At 42.2% G+C, this 14,531-nt stretch overlaps 1 protein-coding gene across 22 annotated transcripts in view; it reads right to left on the reverse strand.

The window, feature by feature from the left end:
* LOC105494330 (regulator of G protein signaling 6) overlaps positions 1-14,531 on the reverse strand; it is a 626,815-nt gene that overhangs the window by 367,070 nt on the left and 245,214 nt on the right. The window contains exon 1 of one of the 22 annotated variants that reach the window (XM_071099924.1): positions 12,273-14,296. The exons of the other annotated variants lie outside the window; for them this stretch is intronic. Coding sequence (XP_070956025.1) covers positions 12,273-12,275 — 3 coding nt within the window. The 5' untranslated portion in view covers positions 12,276-14,296. Of the gene's footprint in view, positions 1-12,272; positions 14,297-14,531 lie in introns of those variants that run through there. 22 annotated transcript variants of the gene reach the window in all.

The following is a 14,531-nucleotide window of genomic DNA, read 5'->3' on the forward strand; positions in this document are numbered from 1 at the left end:
CAGCTCCTCTTCCCACTTTGATTTATTTATTCTTTTTTTGAGAAGGAGTTTCACTCTGTCGCCCAGGTTGGAGTGCAGTGGTGCGATCTCGGCTCACTGCAACTTCTGCCTTCTGGGCTCAAGTGATTCTCCTGCCTCAGCCTCCTGAGTAACTGTGATTACAGTGTGTGCCACCACACCTAGCTAATTTTTGTATTTTTAGCAGAGACAGGGTTTTACTATGTTGGCCAGGCTGGTCTTGAACTCCTGACCTCAAGCGATCCACCCACCTCAGCCTCCCAAAGTGCTGAGATTTACAGGTGTGAGCCACTGTACCCAGCCTATTTATGTATTCTTTATAGACCTCTCATTAAATAGTAGTATGAGCATCTATCTAACTACTAAGGGCCCAACACTTGGTGACCTTTTAAGGAGACCCACCTTGGTTGCCCTAGTTAAAATTTCAGCTGCTCCCCTGCCCCACGGTCCCTCTTCTGCTCTATTTTTTTCTTTTTACCATAACAAATATCCTCTTATGAACATGTACAATAATTCACTTACTGTTTTTTTATCTTTATTTTCTGTTTCTTTTTCTAAAATGTAAACTAGGCAGGGCACAGTAGCTCACGCCTGTAATACCACACTTTGGGAGGCCAAGGTGGGAGGATCACTTGAGGCCAGGAGATCAAGATCAGCCTGGGCAACACAGTGAGATCCTGTCTCTACAAAAACTAGCCAGGTGTGGTGGCGTCACCTGTAGTTCCAGCTACTTGGGAGGCTGGAACCAGAGGATCACTTGAGCCCAGGAGTTTGAGACTGCAGTAAGGTACTATTGCACTACCGCACTCCAGCCTGGGCAACAGAGCAAGGCCTCCTTTCAACAACATAAATAAAAATAAAATAATAAAATAAAGTATAAGTTCCACAAGGGCAGGAAGCTTTGACTATTCTGTTTACCTGTATAGCCATCACCCAGAACAAGAGCAGGTTCATAATAGGTATTCAACAAGTATTTATAATGAATGAGTGATGCTTGACCCACATTGCTTTCTTTCCTAGCCCACAACTGGTACAGCAACAACGGTGAATGAGCTCTGCCTTCAAAACATATGAGGATCTGACTGCTCCTCAAAACCTCCACTGCCAACACCCCAATCCGGTCACCTCCATCTTTTTCTTGGATTATTCCAGGAGCATCTCTCCTTATCTCTCTGCCCCACTCCTGACTAGCCCCACTTATCTCCATTCATTGCACATGATGGTCAGAATGTTCTATTTAAAGCGTAAGTCAGTTCATGTTCCTCTTCCCACACATTTCTCCAGTGTCTTTCCACAACAGATATGAGCAGCAGGAACTCCCTCCTGTTTCAGCCCTTGCGTGCATCCCTGGTCCCACTTCCTGCCATGCTTCCCAGCCATGGTGACCTCTGGCTGATTGTGGACAGTCACTTTTGCCTTGGACCCAGAGCTTTCTGCCAGCCATATACCTTGCCTGGTAAACTTTTCTCCCAGAGCTTCATGTCATGTCTCTGTTCAAATGTCACCTCGTTTGCAAAGCTTTCCTTGGCTACCCTGTCTGCCACCTTCCACCATCACCAAACATTATCTGTGTTCTCCTTCATTTATTTTTCTCCATACCACATATTACTGGAAGTAAAACTTGTTTGACTACTCATTCACTGACCGTTTCTCTCATGAGAATGTAAACTCCAGGACAGGGATCTGTGAGCTGTTCACCTCATATCCCAAGGGTCCAGAAGTACCTGGCACATACTGGGGCTCGGTAAATATGGGTTGAATGAATGAATGGAAGCCCATTCCTGAGGTAGTGCTAAAGCTTCTGTGATGCCCGCACTGAATATGGGGAAGGGATGTGCCCTCCCCTTAGAAGGAGCAGTTGCTACTAATGGGACATTTCCAAGGCCTGTCCTTTTACCCCAGTGGGTTTCAGGCAGAAGTAAAAACGGCAGGGCCAGGCATGGTGGCTCATGCCTGAAATCCCAGAACTTTGGGAGGCCAACGCAGGTGGAACTCCTGAGGTCAGGAGTTCGAGAACAGCCTGGCCAATATGGCGAATTCCCATCTCTACTAAAAATACAAAAATTAGCCAGGTGTGGTGGCGTGTGTCTGCAGTCCCAGCTACTTGGGAGGCTGAGGCAGGAGAATCACTTGAACCCAGGAGGTGGAGGTTGTAATGAGCTGAGATTGTGCCACTGCACTCCAGCCTGGGTGAAGAGTGAGACTCCGTCTCAAAACAAACAAACAAAAAACCAACCCAGCAGCTAAGGGCATCTGCCATGGCTGGGTGAAGCCATTTAGATGGTGTTTTGGGTCCTTAGACTGATGAAACTTCTGTGAAGGTCTGTCAAGTGACCAGGTCTACCAGGAGACAATGCCTCCATGGAAGCCTGTTGAACCCGAAGGCTAATAAGAGAGCCAGTTCCAATTGAGTCCCTCACGGTGAAAAGATAAAATAACTCTGAGACAGTGAACAAAAGAAAGAAAATTATATCCTACTAGGAGATATCTTTTATTGCCTTTATTTATTTTATTGCCTTTTATTTATTGTGGTGCTTAAACCCAATAGCCTCTAATAGCAGAGACGTGCAAATAGGATGTCTTAAGGGAGGAGCAGGAGAGGAGGTCTAGAAATTGGCAAAGTGTTAATGTTAAGAAAAGATTCCTAATTCCCTTTGTCCTTTTTCTGGAAAGTGAGAGGGGAATCTCCTCCAGGACTTTCTCCTGAGAGAGTGAGGCTGGGGCCTAGGACTGGATGAGTTTCAGAGTTGTAAAACCCACGTCTGAGTTCTTGCTGTGTGACAGCCTTCCTGGGCAAGTCATTAGCTTCCTTGAGATTCACTTTCCTCCTCTGGCTTCATTTTTCTTTGGACCATCTTACTCCCTCTTCTAAAGGATTTGTTTGAGACAGCTATAAATGGAGATAATGATACAACCGAATCTACCTGCCAGAAGACAGGAAAGAACTCTGCAAACGGTGAACAAGGTGGTGGTGTCACGCTCCCCACCAGGAAAACAATGACTTCACGTCTCCAGATCCGATATCACGAAATTATACCAGAAGCATATCAGATCAAATGTCCATTAACTGTTCAGTGATGACTGACATGTGAGCCCCACTGTGCAATAAGAATGATAAATTCAGCCCTGCCCTTGTGGAGCTTATAATCAACTGGAGGAGTTTGGTATTAATAAACAAAATGACCCACGTGCATGTCTGCTTGCCAAGTGTTCTAAGGACAAACACTCACTGCCCCCATCCACTGCTCCAAGGACGCTTAGCAGAGGAGCCTGATCCCACCTCAGGGCTCAGGGCAGCCAACAAGAGGGAAGGGGCACTTGATGGAGTTCTGAAGGATGAGCAAGGGTCAGCTCAGCAGAGGTGTGAAGAAAGGGGACAACCCATATAAAGGCCTGGGATGGACATGACCACCAAAGTCAGCATGGATGGAGGTTAACATGTTTGGTTACATGACATGGTTTGACTTGTGTCCCCACCCAAATCTCATTTTGAATTGTAGTTCCCATAATTCCCATGTGCTGTGGGAGGCACCCAGTGGGAAGTAATTTAATCATGGAGGCAGGTCTTGCCCATGCTGTTCTCACGATAGTGACTAAGTCTCATGAGATCTGATGGTTTCATAAAGAGCAGTTCCCCCGCACATGCCTGCTGCCATGTAAATGTCCCTTTGCTCTTCCTTCATCTTCCACCATGATTGTGAGGCCTCCCCAGCCATGTGGAACTGTGAGTCCATTAAACGCTTTTCCTTTATAAATTACCCAGTCTGGGGTATGTCTTTATTAGCAGCATGAGAACGGACTAATACAACATGGAAGGTCAAGCGAGTTGCGTTAAGGCCAGAGAGTGTGCTGAGGTCTGGCTGTGCTGCAGTGGCCTCTCAGTCATATGCATGGTGTGAGCTGAAACCTCATTTACAAATGCAGATATGGGCCACAGTTTGCCAAGAAAAATTTTTAAATGGTGCATTAAATATTATTTATCGTGCCTACTGACTTTTTTGACATTCCCTTAAATTTTGCATGCTAGTACCAGCCCCATTAATTCTAACACTCTTGGGAAGCTGTAAAGGGTTTTAAGCAAGAGGATCACGTTATTAGTTTTCCCTTTTAAAATATACTGAGAAATTCACTTGGAATAGTACTGACGAGATAGTTTTTAAAATACAGGAGGGATGAAGACCTTCCATGGAAAATGAGCAAAGGAGAGCAAACCATTGAGAAAAGAAACATATTGCTAGTAATAAGAGGGAAATCTATTTCTACCTGATACCCAGTAGTGGTTTGACAAATTTACTAGATGGGACAGCCAACATCTCCAATCACAAGAATTTACAGGGGTTTTAAAAGGACTCCTGTAGGATTGAACAGCTGGAAAAGAGGTACAATCAGGAATTTCTGCAGATTAACACTGTAATCCATGCTTTGGTGGGCTGCACAACTTGTTGCAAGGCTAGGACCACACTAACAGTAATAAGTGTATATCCCAAATTCTCAGCCCTTGCACTGCATCTCCTAGATTCTCCTCAATTTACTTGTAGAAGTCTCTGTGCTTCTCCCTTATTTGTTCATGAACACATCTCATCCCTGAAAGCCCCATAAGGGTGCCCTGTCCCTGTCCAGGTGTAGCCTGTGGAGGGTGAGGGTCTGGGAGCATTACCCCAGTGACTTTCCACTGCCCATGACGGGCTTGGTGTTGCTGAGTAGCCACCAATGCGCCTCTTCCTGTCCCACAGTCACTTCAGAAAATCCTGGAGTAGACATGATACCAGCCCAAGCAAAAGCTGTCTCCAAAAACACACACACACATTCCACAATGTTGTCTCTTTCCTTAATCCCCAGTGGAGTCATAGACCCAAATGATGGAAAAATAGTCCTTTTCCTTCAAGAAATAAGCATGACTAGATGCTGAAATTGTCTGCAGAGTGTAATGAGGCAAAGCATTTTATTTAGGGTGTGAACAGAACTGCCCACTCCAGTGAGTTCCTTGTGCTTCCCTCCCTAGGGAGAGAGGCTCAGGGAGGAACCATGAGGCTGCAAGACCCGGGTAGCCCAGAGAGGCCCAGGGTGATGATCAGGCAGGAGGGGAAAGTCCTCAGTGCACCTCCAGAAGAAAAGAGGTACACAGGTTGGCTGGGAAAGGGGGATAAAGAAAGTCCTTGGGGATAGGTTGTCTGGGAAAGTTTGGTGAAGAAGTTGAGGGTTTGAAGAGGAAGAACATTTGCAGGGGATGAGAGAACTAAAGAGGAACAGGCAAGGGCATATTAAGAAGTGCAGGTATGCATTTTTATGAATGAGACCCTATATCCCATGTAGCCTTTAGATATGTGGATCCTGGCTTATGTTTAAGTTACCAGAAAGATGCTCAAGACTAAGGATGGACCTGAATCTTATGCCTGTCTCAACCATATGATATTCATTTCTCCCAAAGAGACCAATAAGACCACAAAAAAAAAAAATACAAAGGGAGTGATGACACTAATAAATCCAGCCCCAAGTTAGCAAATGTGGGGATTCTCTCTTGCTCCTGGTTGAATGCCCAACTGACCACTGAAAACCTATTCTTCAGAGCTGGCATCTATTTACAGCTAAGTATGTAAAGACTAAGTTCTTGTAAATAAAAATCACTTGCTGCACAATGATCAAGGCCCTCTTATTTCAATGAGTGTCTGGCGGCCACCCCAAAGTGCAGCCCCTTCCCTAAACTTCGTGCCTGAATCTCTGACACGGTCCTATTTCCGACTGTTCTCTTCCTTTGCAGTATTTTTCAACACGTGCAATTATATATTCATTTATACAATTATTTTATTAAGATCCCCCTCTCCCCCTTCAGACTATAAACTTCATGAGGCATAGAAAAATGTTTTGCTACTCTTGCTGATGTTTCTGCCAACCAGGACAAGGCCGAACATACTAGAAGTTTTGTGCAAGAATAAAGTAACAAACCGCCCACTTTGGTGTTCGGATATATTCTGTTTGGAATTCTGCCTTATTTGTAAATAAGGTTTTATAGGAACACAGCCACACTCAATTGTTTAGTAATATCCATAGTTTTGGCTATAATGGCAGAGTTGAGTGGCTGCAACGGAGATCATACGGCCCACAAGGTCTAACACATTTACTATCTGAGCCTGTACAGAAGATGTTTGCTAACACCTGTATTAGACCATCACTCTCACAAAGATTAGAGTTACTCTTCTTTTGTAGTCCCTCGAGCACCTTGTTCTATTGAATGGTGACCCAAACCCTCTGACTTAAAACACACCATTTTCCTCTGGAGAGAAGGAGATCACATAATAAATTTCTCTGCTCTGTAAGAGTTTTCTCTCTACTGTTCAGAGAAAGTTCTTTTTTTTACAATTAATCACAGAATTTTAAGGCACATTGGTGTCATGAGCAATGAAGTCATCCTTATGCTTGAAGAGAGCTGCTCTTAACCTCAGCCCAGGAAGTTTTTACCGCTTTCTGTCAAGAAGACCACAGAGATGGAGGCTGTGTTGCAACACAGGATGATGCACGTGACAGAATGGTAGCGAAGAAATATTCAAAATTTTATATATTTTAATGCAGTTATTTAAAAATGTGAATGCAATGAAACAATGACTGAAGGGAATATCCAAAAGGAAGAGAGTTGTTGAGATACAATAGTGGGAATATGGGTAATTTTTTCTTCTCCCATATTTTAATTGATGATGATGATGATGATGATGATGACAGCTGCTACAGTTAGCACCTACGGGGCACACTGTAAGACACCATGCATTTTATGGGCATTAGCTCATGAGATCCTCAGTCAACTCCAAGGGGTACGTATAGCCTGTTCTCGTTACTTGTGGTGGTTCTGTGGTGGTTCTTAGCAAATACTGAAACATTGCTCCAGGGAGAGATACAGGGCTAGGTGTCTGTGAGTCTCTGGCCACATTTTCATCAACTGATAAATGCGTAACTTTGTTTAACATGTGTTTCTGCTTAAAGACAGCTTATTTAGTATATATTGTTGATTCACTAACATTAGACTCACAGCAACAGCACTACAACTCAGGCCTGGATGAAGCTTATCTAACACTCACATTTCCTCCCAAGGCACATCACAGCCTTCTTGCACTTAGGAACACTGGACAGGAGGCTGGCACTATCCTTGGACCATTGCAAATAGTAAAATCACCAAAAACAAAAACAAAAACAAAAAACCAAAACAACAACGACAACAAAAACAAAAAAGCAGAAAAATGTTTTAAAATGTGGCACCAAGCTGACCACAAAAAAGACATCTGTTTACAGTATGAGGGCTGAAACAAAAAGGGCTGTCACCTGGTTTAACTTCAACTAGAAACATGCATGGGGAACAACTCCAATTTTTCACTGACCTGCACATGTCTGCAAATAAACGCAAAAGCATAGTGAGCATAGATTTTGCCGTTATGAATACATTTCAGCAAGTAGTGAATTCACAAATACGGAATCTGTGAATAATGAAGATTGACTGTTTTATTATTTCCCCCATTTCACATATTCCGAAGAAAGGAAAAGAAAAGAATTGGGGGCTGAGGGAAGGGAGGGGAGGGGAAGAGGGAAGAGCTGGAGCCAGAGATTTGTTAGGCTTTTTTTTTTTCCAAGGAAATATTAGTGGGTGTTTAAAATCAGGGTGTCCTCCTCCATGCTGGATTGATATTTGACTGAAATTTCAAGCCTGTCCCCTCCTTCTCTGCCTACTGTCAAAATGGAAATAAAAGACTGAAAATCTCTGCCTCTATGTAGACACTCAAGTCCACTGCCAACTCTGAAGGCATCTAACCTAAGGAACCATGCCATCTTCTTATGGCAGAGCTAACAACCAACTACTACTAATAGACCACCTGTGACCCCTGAGCTTTGTAGGGGAATAGAGTCAGCACAATCTACTTGTAGCCACATGATAGAGACATTTTTGAAAAACCAGTCATCTTTGTGCCAATAGCCTTTTACATGAGTGGTTATACACAGCCGAGTGCTTTCTCAACTTATTCACAACATATGCAGCAATATTCCATAAGGCAGTGCTTATTTACTGAGGCTCAAGTTTCTTGATGTCAACCGTAGATTTAAAAAAAAAAAAAAAATCAATGCGTCTATTTGAATCAGCAAGATATTTGAATAACCAACAATAATGGCTTTACATTTTCTAAGCCCTTCCAAGCTTTTGAGGGTTTTCCAGTTCATTCTCTCTTTCTTGAGGCGTTTGCTCTAGTTACAAAGCAGAAAGTCTAAATGGCCATTTTCTGACACTTCCCATTCAGGGAGAAACTGACCCTTTCAGGTGAAGGTGTGTGATCATTACATCAACCTTTCTGCAACTGAACATGGTCCTCTCAAGGGCTCAAAAGAAGTTCTGTTGCCCCAGAGACAGACATTATTCCCATGCGTTTATGCAATCAGATCCCACAACTGCTTCCACTGACTCATTTAAGCTGGGACACATGTATTCGGCATCTATTTAAATAGCACTTATTGCCATAGTAGCTAGGCACTTGGACAAGCCTGCTATTTTTGCAAGAAAATGAAGAAACAATGTAGATGAAGTAAAAAGAGGTCGGTATTAAGGCCTGTAGTAATCATCTTCCTTGGCAGGCGGAGCAGGAGGGTTAGAATCAGGTCAAATTGTCCCCAGTAAAAGGCGTCAGTCATCCGGGATGTTTTCATTACCCCAGACAGAAATAGGTCACCTTGGCACTTGGCCAATTAGACGGAAGTTCTTGTGCAGTAAGAAATATAGGAAGTAGATGCTTAGCAGAAGACCTCTCCCCTCCCAAAGGAGGCAAAACAAAATTCCTGGAGAAGATAAACACATCAAAGCCTCGGATGCTAAAAGTTACCTCCTTCAAGGGCAATTTGCAGGCGTTAAGGTGCTTGGTGATGTACTATACAGAACTTACGCAAACTCGGCTGTATTCCATCTGCATTAATGCCCAGCAAAACACACTTAGAAATAACACAGGTCAGGATAGCAGATAGATTTTGTCTACACTGAGAAGGATTCGTGGACTCTATCTGGTTTAGTGAGAGAGAAACGGGATCAATTGATATAATTTGCTTTGGTAAGGGCAGTTTTCCCTTGGCAGGCATCTCCGGCCATAGGCTTTGGGGTCAAAGGCACTGGCCTCAAATCTTCAACACCCTCCACTCTAGCTGCCTAAATGTGGGAACACCAATCACCCATTAGATACTCAGTTCCTCCCTTTACATAGAAGAGAATAATATTCACAGGATTATTTTGAGGATCAATGACTTGTTAGGAAAGTGGTTGATGTATGAAAAAACTATGTACGAATTATAATTCTTTTTTTGAGACAGGGTCTTTATCACCCAGGCTGAAGTACAGTGGCCTGAGCTCACCGCAGCCTTGACCTCCTTGGGCTCAAGCAATCCTCCAACTTCAACCTGCTGAGCAGCTGGGACTACATACAAAGTGCATGCTGCCATATCTGGCTTTTAAAATTTTTTGTAGAGATGGGGTCTCCCCATGTTGCCCAGGCTGGTTTTGAACTCCTGGGCTCAGTAATCCACTCACCTCAGCCTCCTAAAATGTTGGGATTACAGGTGTAAGCCACAGCACTTGGCTGGTAATTTTTTATTATCTACAATTACTGCAAATTCATCCATGGGTATCAGTTACATCTACTTCACAATCCAGTCCAAATAATTCATACTCTACGCTAGTTAACCACATTCTATCCTTCATTTGTCATACTGTTATTTTGTGATATTAAATATTGATTGAAATAAATTTGTTATTGAGAGGACTTGGATATAATCATTACTCTCATCAAGAGTTTTCTATGAGGGCATTTTGGTAGGATTTGACTTGTCAAAAACTAAAGCATGTCATTTACAGAAACATTCAGAAATATACATGTGATGGTTAATACTGAGTGTCACCTTGATTAGATTGAAGAATGCAAAGTATTGTTACTGGGTGTGTCTGTGAGGCTGTTGCCAAAGGAGATTAACATTTGAGTCAGTGGACTGGGAGAGGCAGACCCACCCTCAGTCTGGGTAGGCACCATCTAATCAGCTGCCAGAGCAGCTAGAATAAAGCAGGCAGAAGAACGTGGAAGGACTAGACTTGCCGAGTCTTCTAGTCTTCATTTTTCTCCCATGCTGGATGCTTCCTGCCCTTGAACATTGGACTCTAAGTTCTTCGCTTTTGGACTCTTGGACTTACACCAGTGGTTTGCCAGGGACTCTCAGGCCTTTGGCCACAGACTGAAGGCTGCACTGTTGGCTTCCCTACTTTTGAGGTTTGGGGACTTGGACTGGCTTCCTTGCTCCTCAGCTTGCAGATGGCCTATTGTGGGACTTCACCTTGTGATCATGTGAGTCAACACTCCTTAATAAACTCCCTTTCATATGTACGTCTATCCTATTAGTCCTGTCCCTCTAGAGAACCCTAAGACAATACATATAAATACATTTAACTGAATTTTACATTTGTGCAAACAATACTTTTTGCCAGTAGGATAAAAACATTTATCTTCTTGTGCTTAAGCAAATAATAAACTTTGCCAAGTAACAGAAAGGCAAATTAGACTTCTCTGCATCTATTCCATAAGAGACACAAGAATAACTATACAGGAATATGCCCAAGTCCCCCCTGCTGCCTTTCGTTTCAAACAGAGCATTTTAAGATCTGGAATATCTGTGATAGGTGTAAAAACAGTCATAGTTTACTTGTACATAATGAGTATAATATGTATTCCAGGGAAAGCATAAATTAACTATAAATTCAGCAACTTTCAACAAAGATACCATTTTCACGGTTTCCCTTAAGTGGTTTGTTGGGTTGGGCTTCTCTCTTTCTCTCCCTCTGTGTGTGTGTGTGTGTGTGTGTGTGTGTGCGTGTGTGTGTGTGTGAAAGTAAAATACTTCTGTTCTATGAACAAGAAATCACTGTGTGCCAGTACTTTTACTGTTTTACTAACAGCTTAAAGTAGGTATTTGTAAGCCTCACAGACTGTATAAGTTATGTCATTTATTTATTCAATAAATATTTGTGAGAGCACTGTAAAAGATAAAAAGATGTTTGAGGTCATTTCTGCCTGTAAGAAGCTTCATGAAGGAGAAATAACATCTAGGAAAAAGCCTCACAGGGTATGTGAGATTGGGCTGAGTAGAGGCAAGGTGTAGGGACAATAAATTTGCTTTCAATTAGGAAAGTCCAATCAAAAGCAAAACTTTGAATTCAATATTACAGAAACTACAGAAAGTTCAAACCCACGAGAAAAACTTTGAACATGGAGACTACTGGTAAACAATCTCCTACATGGCATACTATTAGGATTTCATACATCAATCATCTAGAATATTTACCCTGAGTTGAGCCAAAACAAGCAACCACATCCTGCAAGATGAAGAATCGTCATTCCCAGAGCTTACTATACTCCTTCCCTCTCAAGGCACACATGGCCACACAGAGGCAGCTCTGAGGCACAGAAGGAAAAAGAATTCCTTGCACCTAATTTAAGATGTCAGCATGCTTGCTTTGGTATTTATTTTATTTTCTTCTTCTCTGTTTTTAAAATTTCTGCAATATCTCTCTTCCCACTTACTGTATGTCCCCTTCCTAGCTTCCAGGTTTAACATATTATTCATGTTCTTTCAATGACAATGCCCCCCTGCCGTATTGTAAATGTATGTACTATTTATGTACCAATTGGAACTGTGTGTCCTGCCTTGGAGTTGAAGATTAATAATTGTTCTCTGTGAGTGAATGATCAAACCACTGCAGAACCAGACAGATATAAAACTCTACCTGCAATTATACCTATGTTGTTATGATAATACATAGACCTACAATATAAGTACTAGGCTGGACCCAGAGTCTATTAATCCTACAAATTATACAAGAGGCTACACTGGGTCTTGGATCTACATGCAGGAGAGATATAAGACTGTGAATGTAAAAGACAGAAGAGACGTTTGCAGGGACAGAAGCAATTCAGCCAGGTTTGAGTATTACAATGCAATTACCTAAACCAGATGGTCTTTTTCCCAGCAGAAATGGAGAGCAGCCACTGAATGCTTTATATCTTGCAGTGCTTGGCTTGACCTCATTTTAAGGTGACATAAAGTAAGCCTACCTTATCAGATCAAACAAAAAGGGGCCTTTAAACCTCTAATTAATAGCACATCTGAAAGCCAGGAAGAATATATTTCAAAAATCACATCTGCATAAGCATCTACTTTCGTGTGGTCTCTATCAAATGTTTCTGGGACCTTACCATGTGGCTGAAGGAGGTGCTAGCCCAGGGTGGGTCATGGAAGTAACTGAAATGATATCATCCTTTCTTTCAATCACATAAAACCTGAACAACAGACAGTATGAAAAAAAATCATCAATGACAACAACACTAAATGTTTTTCCAAAGTGCTTCAAGACACAGTTTGTAAAGTTCTGCTAAATCGTGACCATTCAAACCTTTAACCAAAAACAGTCATTGGCACATTTCCCCACAATGAATTTTTCCCTCTTATGTACTAGAAACTTGCTGCTGAGCTCACCTAAAATAGTGTGAGCACTTCTCTGACTTTTTCCCAGCTTCTTTAAAGACATCATATTTTCATTTGCTCTCATGTGAACCAAGTTTTCACTTGACTTTTGGTATGGACAGATATTACTGTCAGCAGTTTCCCGGAACACCCTGTCCACCATCTCTTGCTTCTCAGGGAATTAAAAAGCCATGGTGCCACTGGGTTGCACTAAGGAATGTAAGGAGTGCAACCGAGCATTTTAAAATTTGTTTGGTTGGAGTTCATAGAAAATATAAGCTATATTTCCTTTTTTTTTTTTTTTTTTTTTGAGAGGGAGTCTTGCTCTGTTGCCCAGGTTGGAGTGCAGTGGCACGATCTCGACTCACAGCAACCTCCGCCTCCCGGGTTCAAGCAATTCTCCTGCCTCAGCCTCCTGAGTAGCTGGGACTACAGGCATGTACCACCAAGTAGCTGGGACTTTAGGCATGTGCCACCAGTCCCGGCTAATGTTGTATTTTTAGCAGAGACGGGGTTTCACCGTGTTAGCCACGATGGTCTCGATCTCCTGACCTCGTGATTCGCTGCCTTGGCCTCCCAAAGTGCTGGGATTACAGGCTTGAGCCACCATGCCTGGCCTAAGCTATACATTTTCTAAAGAAAAGAATGAGAAAAAAATCTCACACCTGATTTCATTATGGAAAGAACAGTTTTCATGTCTGAATTGTGGTGAAAATCCAAACTGAACCATAATGCAAAACAATGAGCAGACAGCAACAAATCTAGGTAATGTTCCTTTCCTTTTCTGTGGTAAATCAGTCTCTTAGTAATCTGCAAGTACATATGCATTTATTACTGATAATCATTCTGTTGTCATTGCATATTTGTATAAGAATGACAAATTTTTGGTAACTCTAGTTAATTTTAATGTGAGTTACTCTGACTCTATTAGGCACATAGAAGGTACTCAAATGCTGGTTAAAAAAAAACAAAAACAAAAAACCCTCATGTTATTAGGAAGGCAAAGAACCAGCTTACTAGTATTCAAGACTGTAGAGAACCTGATTATTTTACCATATCATCAAGGTATAGGCATTTTAAAGAAAATATCAATCTTTCAAATATGGTTGAAGAGGTTTTACTCCATGCAATGTAAATCAGTATAAAGCACATTATGCAGAAGGAATGAGTTTAGTCCTGTTAAGTCATATTCCATGGTAAACATAGATTCTCCAAGTCCCTACATGTGGAGGTTCAAATACCAGCAGTGTCAATTCAGATTTTTATTCTTCAAAGGTAACACATTTAAGTAACAAGCAATTTGCTCTCTTGCAGAGCTCTGAATGATGGCAAAAAATGAAAGTCCTCTCCGCACCTTACAGTCAGGAAGACTATGGCTTTGAACACTGTCTGCACAGCAATTATGAGAGCTTGAATCAAACTATCAGGTCTTAAATATTACTTGTCCCTGAGGCATAATAATCACCCAGCAAAGAAGATTATTTTATCTTCTCCTTACTGAGTCATGAAGGTCAAGGGATGGAAAATCCCATTTCCCACACTGAACTAACCAAAAAATTTTAACAATAGCTTTCTCTGATGTGAATTATAATTAAATGGGGACAAATAAAGCAAAGTACTTTAATTAAAGCAATTCTGTAGAGACACTGAAGGGATGTCTTTTTTTTTTTTTTTTTTTTTTTTGAGACGGAGTCTCGGTCTGTCGCCCAGGCTGGAGTGCAGTGGCCGGATCTCAGCTCACTGTAAGCTCCGCCTCCCGGGTTCACGTCATTCTCCTGCCTCAGCCTCCCGAGTAGCCTCGCCCGGCTAGTTTTTTGTATTTTTTAGTAGAGACAGGGTTTCACTGGGTTAGCCAGGATGGTCTCGATCTCCTGACCTCGTGATCCGCCGGTCTCGGCCTCCCAAAGTGCTGGGATTACAGGCTTGAGCCACCGCGCCCGGCGGGATGTCTTATAATAAATTCCCATTCCCAGCCGCTGCCCAAACTTTCC

The sequence above is a fragment of the Macaca nemestrina genome, chromosome 7 (assembly GCF_043159975.1).
Source record: "Macaca nemestrina isolate mMacNem1 chromosome 7, mMacNem.hap1, whole genome shotgun sequence".
Lineage (NCBI taxonomy): Eukaryota > Metazoa > Chordata > Mammalia > Primates > Cercopithecidae > Macaca > Macaca nemestrina.